An 8,622-nucleotide genomic window follows, 5' to 3' on the forward strand; every position below is an offset into this window, starting at 1 on the left:
TTTTTTTTTTCTTTTTCTTCCTTTACAGTTTGCAGTTGCTTGCCCTTCAAGTTGGCCCTTTCACTTAATAGTTTAAGGTTTCTTTGGTTGCATCTATCTAGATTTTTCTGCATTTTTACATTGTACTAAATGTAGGTTTTGACTTATCCACTCAGATGTGGTGTTTGTGCTCCAGCACCTGGAAGGCCACACAAATATAGTTAAAAAATGACATTGAATCACTTGAACTATGCTGATGGCTAAAGTTTTTGACAAATGCTGAAAAATCAAGGCAACTAACTAATCCTAGATACTTTTTAGGATCAAAATTTTCCTAGGCTCTTTAATTATGTACTAGTATTAAATCATTATCACATACAAAAATGAACCTGTGTAGGTGCACAATGGAGGGGGGAGGGAAATGAATCAGGTATAAAAAAAAAAATACACTAAATGAATTTTTAAAAGGAATATAACTATTCAGAAGGACTGCCCACAGTAGGCAACCTCTTAGCTCAGTTTTTTCAGTGACTACTGAAGGGTTATAGGAGACCTAAATTGAGGGTAAACAAGGACTGTTACCCTGAGGCCCAGACTTCAGAAAAGATAATCCACACCTGCTGGGGTGGAGGTATTTGCAACACCCACCTGGTTTCTTACAGATGCTATACCTAATAGCAATAGTCCACATTCAATTGAACATAGCATTTCATCCTCTCTCTCCATTACAAGTAATAGGAAACTTATAATAAGAGCCAAGCTATTGGGTTGTAGACCCAAGATTTCACCCAGTCTTTAACACATAACCCCAGATGACATTTCTTAGTCCAACGCGAGTATGGTCCTCCAAACCAAAGGACCTCTTATAGCCCAACACCTGCCCTTTTTGGAGTGCTGCTTTCTCCAATCAATGAAATATAGATAACAGATTTTTTTTCTTCAATAAGGGGGTTTTAACAATGAATTGATTTTTGACACTTTCATAAGGAAAGATTAACAACTTTGAAATGTTTTTAAAAAGTCAGTGGAGAAGGGGGGAAGCAAGTTCTAACCCACGAGGGGTATCTCTCAGCTAAGGGAAGAACTTTATGAAACTAAATGCAACAGTTTTTCAAAACCTACTTACCCTTTTTCCTACTAGCTTTCCTAAAAACCTCTTTCTCCTTCCAGGACTAACATTCCCTTTTGGAGGGGGTAGATTTTTTCTTCCTCTTTAGGGCAATGTAGCAATCCTTTTACCTCTTCCCCATTAACCATAGGAGGAGGACCGGCTGGATGAGTAAGTACATTGTTTTCCTTTCAAAACAAAGGGGCCTAGGCCTGCTATTCTTCACTTCCTATCTTAAAGCATTGGAGCACAATCCTCCCCCACCACAGCTCAACCTTGGAGGTGGAGGCTTTGCCTGCCTTTGCAGACTGGGCTGAGGACCCATTACTTGTGCATGTAAGGGACACTAGGGCCAGGCCAATAGGGGACTATACAACGGCTGGGGCCCAGGTAGGGTGACCAGATGTCCCGGTTTTATAGGGACAGTCCTGATATTTGGGGATTTTTTCTTATATAGGCTCCTATTGCCCCCCATCCCCTGTCCCAATTTCTCACACTTGCTGCCTGGTCAGCCTAGGGCCGCCCAGGCCGGCTGGGGGGGGCTGCTGGACTCCGCCCAGGGTTGAGAGAGGGCGGCGCGGCCCTACCAGGTAGCTCAGGGAAGGGGAGTAACTAAGCTCCCCCGGCACCTTTGCTCACTGCTGCCTTACCCAGGGCAGATGCTGCCCTGCAGTCCCGTTGTCACCGGTCGCAGGGGCTCGTTGGAGCCTCTGCCTCACGGGCCCCCATCCCCAGTGCGCCTTAGCGCCAGTCTGTACTACGGGGCAGCGGTGTACAGTAGCTTTTTGACTACTCTCTTTCTGTCGTCTCTATGGCTCTTGAGCCGCTCTACCCACTCACTTCCTCTCTCTCGGTGGTTCAGAAACCGACCCAGTGTATACACAATGGGAGGAAGGCGGGCTGGAGAAGGGACCGGGGTCACGTGATCTTCCTGCGTTCTTTCCGCCCGCCATTTTACGTTGGGGTTCGCGGCGGCGCCATTAAAGCGGGAGAAGGAGGCACAGCAGCTAGGTTCGCCGCCTGGAGTACGAGCCCTCGCGGTCTTAGCCGGCAGGCGGAAGCGGGCATCCGCGCGCGCCGGTCTCGTGCTCGCCGCGGCTCGTAGGGCGCGGCAGCGTCATGTCGGAGCAGCAGTTCGGGGGGGACGCGGCGGCTGGAGCCGGAGGCGGCTCGGCGGAGCAGGCGGAGCAGCAGGAGGGGATGGCTGGGGCGGGCGGCGCGGAAGGGGGAGGCGGCGGAGGAGGAGGAGGTGGTGGCGGCGGCGGCGGCGGCGCCGAGTCGGAGGGAGCCAAGATAGACGCGAGCAAGAACGAGGAGGATGAAGGGTGAGTAACGGCCGCTCTGTGCGGGGAGGTGGCTCCCGGCCTGTTCCCCCCCCATTCCCCCGGCCGCGCGGTGGGGTTTCCCGCTGTTTACATCTCGGCGGCCTGAGGCCCGCAGTGACGGCCCCGGCGGCGGCCGCCGCCCACCCTGAGCCCCGGGGGCAGTTTGCGCGGGAGCCCGGGATCCCTGCGTGCCTGTGGCGGGGCTGCCTGTCCCCGCCCCCGCCCGCAGCTCGGCGGCAGTAAAGCGCCTCGGGCCGCGTCGGGAGATGCCGCGCGATTGTCACCGCCCCTGCTCGGCCGGTTCCCTCGCAGAGCGGTGCAGGGAGACAGCGGCTTAGTGTGTCTGCAAGTGGGAGACGATGCTGGCCCTGTGGAGGCTGGCTGGGACGCTGTGGGCCGCCCTGGGAAAGTTCAGTAACTGCGCTACCGACTAGCTAAACCGCGCCCAGTTCCCGCTCAGGCAGGTGTTGCCCTTAGGCGAGTGCGCCCCATCACTTCACTTCCACGGGTTGCAGGATCGAGCCCCTAATCCTCAACCCCATAGGCACAGCAGGCTTATTCCGTCCTGCAACCGCTAAAGGCACCTAGACACACTTCTGTCTGAGGACTTTTTACTCTGGCAGATCACGCCTAAGATTGCTATAACTGAACAGCTATCAAGCATACTTTTGGTTTTCAGTTTACTTTGTGCATTGACTGCATCAGTTACCGGCTAGTTCTGCTGTGAGCAGGGTTAGATAATGCAGTGCCACTGTACCTGAGTCTTGTTGCAATTGTGGATGACACCGTGATAAGACTAACTAATCTCAGGTTGACAGTGTTTAAGTGACTGCTCAGGGTCCCACAGTTAGTTACTGGCAGAATGGAATCCAGGAGTTCGTACTTAATGTGCTCTCTCAGCTAGTGTTGTGAACTGTTGGTATTCCTCTAACCCAGTGGTTCTCAAACTTTTGTACTGGTGACCCCTTTCACATAGCAAATCTGAGTGCGACCTCCTCTCCCCCCCCTTATAAATTAAAAACACTTTTTAAAAAATATTTAACACTATTATAAATGCTGGAGGCAAAGCGGGGTTTAGGGTGGAGGTTGACAGCTCACAACCTCCCATGTAATAATCTCGTGACCCCCTGAGGGGTCCTGACCCCCAGTTTGAGAACCCCTGCTCTAACCCATCTTCCCTGCACCTTCATGTTAGTTTGTACTCTGCCAGGTAAACTACACTGAGCCATCAACAGCTCCCAATCTCCTTTTTCTGAAAACCCCTTCCCCGATCTCGCCCAGCTCAAAATGTGGTATTTTCACACTTATTTATTGCTGCCTTTAGCTTTAAAGGAGGTAATTATAGTATCTAGTGTGAAGTATACATTGAATCCCTATTTTAGGGTTTTATGCTCGGCTCATCATTGTAGTGCCTTCTACGAAAAGTTAATAGCAACAGCAAAGTCTTTAGTGGACTTCATGGATTCTGACTCTTCTCAGGATAAAAACTCTGCCTGGAGTATTTTTGTTTGTTTTTAGGCTTTTATTCTCATTTTTTAGGAAACAGAAATGGCATCTTAACTTAGCCAATCTGTTGTCTGTCGTTCAGTCACATCTGCTTTTCATTGCTGCCTGAAATAAGCATTCACTGCTTTTTTCACTTGTAAGCCATACAGAGGCAACCCAGCAAAAGTTAGATGGATTATATTTCTCCTTGTGTCTCGACAGGAGTATTTGCTAAATTCTAATTGCACCATCTTTATGGTTGGTGATGGTACATAAGCCAAAAAGAACTTAGTTTTTATTTTGTGTTTTTTTTTTTAATTGATTTTACGGGGCTTGTAATATGGAACCTTACCAATGTCATTAGCGACTTTTTGGAATAGAATTGCACTCCAAAACTTGTACTGTTCAGAACACTTAAGAGTGTTCAAAACTATAGTTAAATCTAGATTTAGGGTCTGTGTGGATTGAGTGGTTGAGATTTGGTTGTGGTTAGGTAACACTTATTAAGTAACCATAACTTTTCCTAATCAAGACAAATCTTTAAATCCATATTTAGGCTTGTTAAATCAGTGGCCTATATTTCAGAACGGGGAGCCCGTTGCTGCTCTTGTTGAAGAGCATCTACTCAGTACCTCTGGAAAGTCAGGCCACTTCTGTTTAGGTACCTAACTGTAGACATTGATGTTGGAAAAATTTAGCCAATAATTCTAGTTGGTGAACAAAAAATTAGTCTTTGGGAAGGTGATATAAACATCAAGAAACTAAACCATAACAGAAGTGCAAGATTTTTAGTTGTATTACCAAGTGTGATACTACGGCATGCGCATAATTTATTACTGAGATGCAGTCTTGAGCTGTGAACATCCATCTATAGCCTATTGATATGGTACTGTGCTAATTGCTGTTTTAGCTTGTTTTTCCCTGTAATGTTTTTGGCCCCTTTGCTGGTATCATTTTAATGGCTGCTGTGGGCTCTTGCTCATCTTCAAGTTGTTTAGACACTTAAACATCTGTGCTTGATAGCTAGCTACAGTGATTACACTAAAGTTTATAAAAAGTATAAATAAGTTAAAATTGTAATCCTAACAAATGCTGAAAATTGAATTTTGATCAGTTACTGTATTGGTTGGTTGTTCTCTAGCAATTCAAACTCCTCCCCATGGCTTTCTGAAGCGGCAGCGCCACAGCGGGAAGAATGGTAAAACTTTACATTTATTTCTAAATGCTCAAGGGCTCTGATAGCAATAAATTGAAAAGCATTGTGGGGGGCACCTGTCTGGCTTGTGCCACTAGCTGGCAATTTTTAATCCCCAGGACAAATTCCCGGTGGTTATTGCTTAAATATATAATAGGATATATGACCTGCGAAACTACAAAATTTTGTATGTGCAGGGTCTAATGTATAGGCTTAAAAAATTGTGTTACTTAAATGGCTTGTGTTCTATGATTATGTAACTGCCATTTAGTCAAACAAGATGCATTGTATTAGTGTTCTTTTATATTAATAGAGAAATATCTAAATACTGACTGAGTGTTGTTAAATGGATATAATGTCCTTCTGATTTTCATCCTAATGCATTTACCTTTCTTTCATTTCCAAGTAAAATGAAGTGAGGTTTACTGAAAGTAAATCTTTCGTTTTAAATAGTACAAAGTGTTGGATTATAAAAGCCATCCTCGTGGAAGAGGCAAAAATCTTACTGAATTTGCTGTAACCAAAGGTTGTCTTAGATTGCTTATGTGAAAAATTTTTTAGTGAAGTCAGCCCTTAATCTTCTGAAGACAACTGCTAATGCTTGCTGTGAGATGAGAAATTTACCAATTTTTAACTAACGTTTCATTTTAAAGCTTGCCTTGAATTAGTAATATTTAGCATAATATAAGGTATGCTAAGTATCTCATTACAGTTTACCTTTAACTAAATGCATCCAAAGTACCTTTAAAGTAAACAGTTTGATAAGTATACCTTCCAGAAATGCTAAATATGCTTATCTTTTTAGATTAGGCACTGAGTATTCACCCTTCTATTACAGTTGCCAGTATTCTTTCTGTTTCTGTACACAACACAATAGACCAGGATTCATTGAAGTGTAGTCCTAAATATGTTTGTGATCTCCAGTACAGTCAGACTCTGCAGCAACATACTTTTCTCTTAAGTACCACCAAACCCTAGTTCAGAGGGGCTTCAATTAACTCAGTTTTCTAATTTGGAATGGCTCCCTCCCCTCCTGGGGGTGACATACCGGTCAAATGGTAGAGTAGAAGGCAGGCTCATTGGATGAGGATAACTTCCCTATGGCTGATCTGTCTCCCGCCCTCTGCAAACATGCTTGGAAGCCTCCTGATTTCCCTCCCTGCTTCCACAATGGCTTGACTGAGAGCAGGGAGAGAAATCGGAAACAATATTTTTCTCCCCTTTAAAAAAACAAAACAAAACTTCAAACACTTTGTTTGGCATTGGCAAAGTAAATATTTACATACAGTATCTTCCTGTTTTCCTTTTGACTTAGTTTTGATTTTTATAACTTAAAACAACTGTTATTTCTGCCATGTCCTTGCTGTTTAATGCACGCTCAGTTGAGGGTTGGGACTAGGTTGTGGATGATGTTTTGTGGAGGGTCATGATTTTCAGCCTAGACTTTAAGAGTAACTTTTCTGGATGGTGTCAGAACATACCAGGTAGTGCTTGCACTGTAACATTGCATTAATTCCCTCAGCTAACAAGCTTCAGGATGTTGTTGATCTAGTCTCCCAGAACTTGAACTGTGGACTTGAAAAAATCCACATGTCATTGTCTAGTAGGAAATTTCCTGACAGGCCTATCAGAGGAGGACCCAAGTACCAACAGTTTCTGCAGAATTTAAGCTTTCCTCTAAGCCAGTTCTACACATGGAAGGCTTTGTTGGTAAAATTATTCCAGTCCTCCACTTCCCCTGAGCAAAATTAGTTATAGGTCCAAAAGTGCAGTTTTGCCAGTATAGTTGTGTGTCACTCTCAAATCAAATCTCTCACCACCATAGCTATTCTGGCAAAAGTTTGTAGTATAGATCTGGCTTTAGTTTTAAGCTTTTGCAATTGTGAAAGTAACCTTCCAAATGTCATCTGTTTGTAAACTGATGAAGTATTGTTTTACCAAGTCTGTAGGCACAATTAAAGGGAGCTTGTAAACTTCAAATTTTGAAATTCACTACATTCCCAAAATTTCACTTCCAGATAGAACTTCCTTTAAATAGCAAGTAAAAATAAAACTTCAGAAGGGCTCTTCTGCTCCCCCATTTACACAGCTGCCTTTTTTTCAGCAGGGAGCATACAGAGGAGAAATTGTCCATAAACAAGTACTGTCAGATGCACCAAGTTGCTTAATCAAAAAATGTGTGTTCTCTAACTTTTTTACGTAAATTAGACATTCCAAATAACTAGTAGGTTTAAAGACTTCCTGAGATTATTTTTTCCCAGGATGACTGTTCCTTTAACAAGAGTCATCAGTTCTGCTGATACTCAAAACCTTGTATGCAGCACTGAAACTCTCAAGTAGCATGTCATCTTCGCATTACTGCTTGGGCAAGATCAGGACAACAGCAGAAGCAAGTATTGTGGATATATTCATATGGGAGAATGATCCAAGGGGAAAAGCTGGGGTTGGTGAAGTTACAGTAGCAGAGACCGAACCTGCCAGGTACCACAGACACACCTGTTGTTGAGGTGGGAGTAGAGACCAAAAACTGATTTCCCTTCCAGCATCTTTAAATTTATAAGTCTCCACTAGTCAGAAGTGATTAATCTTTAAAAAAGAAAAACCCGCCTTGCAAGAAGAGATCAGGAACGGACCCTGGCAAAAATATAGCGTACACATCAGATTTCAATGGCTGCTATTTATGTTGAAATATTTTGATTACGGCTTGCTTACACTTTGTCATGTGGTGTAATCATGTAAACGTATTATCTTCTTACCTATTTGCCTGTATATGTTAGAAATCTTGGTTTGTAAACTTAGCGCCTCAATGACTATGCTTTTCTTACTCAAACTCCAAAACTCTAGGGTATGTTCTGAATTATTTGGCTACTGATTGACAGACATAAACTCAGCCTTTAAAGGTAGACCCGTCACCTTCTTAGCTGTCTCGTCTTCCCCCCACCCCTTTTTTCAGTTATTTGCTCCATTATTTTCTGCCTTTTTTTTCCACTTCTGTACAGCTTTGAGTCTCTAATCCTTATATGTTTTCTCGGATGTTTCCGGGATCTCTTCTCTGTAAAGGTTTCATGACATTGTAACCCTTCTTCTGAGAGCTGGAGAGACATGGCTTCCTCTCTCCCCTGTAAATGCTGCTTCTGCAATCTGAAAGTTTATGGGATGCATTTACATTCCACAGTGATTGGCTGCAGTGGTTAGCACCCAAGTGAATTGGCTGGCCAAAAATCTTTGTTGTTATGTCTTTCTTATTTCAAGCTCATGAAGTCTAAATTCAGAGTATAGTCTTGATTTGTAGTCAAGGTCTCTGAGTATGCCTCATGTTATCCACTTAACCACTACTGTGAGGGTGCATTACTTGGGAATTAGTGATTATGAGGAAGAGAGTATCAGAGGGGTAGCCGTGTTAGTCTGGATCTGTAAAAAGCAACAGAGAGTCCTGTGGCACCTTTAAGACTAACAGATGTATTGGAGCATAAGCTTTCGTGGGTGAATACCCACAGACATGCATCTGACGAAGTGGGTATTCACCCACG

At 43.9% G+C, this 8,622-nt stretch overlaps 1 protein-coding gene across 3 annotated transcripts in view; it reads left to right on the plus strand.

Moving 5' to 3' along the window:
* The first annotated feature begins 2,031 nt into the window (after positions 1–2,031).
* HNRNPD (heterogeneous nuclear ribonucleoprotein D) overlaps positions 2,032–8,622 on the plus strand; it is a 26,788-nt gene continuing 20,197 nt past the window's right edge. For 2 of the 3 annotated variants that reach the window (XR_002908820.3, XM_024212510.2), the window contains exons 1-2: positions 2,032–2,412; positions 5,039–5,095. Coding sequence is in view for 2 of the 3 variants with exons in the window: in XM_024212510.2 (XP_024068278.1) it covers positions 2,207–2,412; positions 5,039–5,095 (263 nt within the window). In the remaining variant the exon portion in view is untranslated. The remainder of the gene's footprint in view (positions 2,413–5,038; positions 5,096–8,622) is intronic. The other variant, XM_024212521.2, reaches the window with a different exon arrangement.

The sequence above is a fragment of the Terrapene carolina genome, unplaced genomic scaffold (genome assembly GCF_002925995.2).
Source record: "Terrapene carolina triunguis isolate 2854851 unplaced genomic scaffold, T_m_triunguis-2.0 Scaffold136, whole genome shotgun sequence".
Taxonomy (NCBI): domain Eukaryota; kingdom Metazoa; phylum Chordata; order Testudines; family Emydidae; genus Terrapene; species Terrapene triunguis.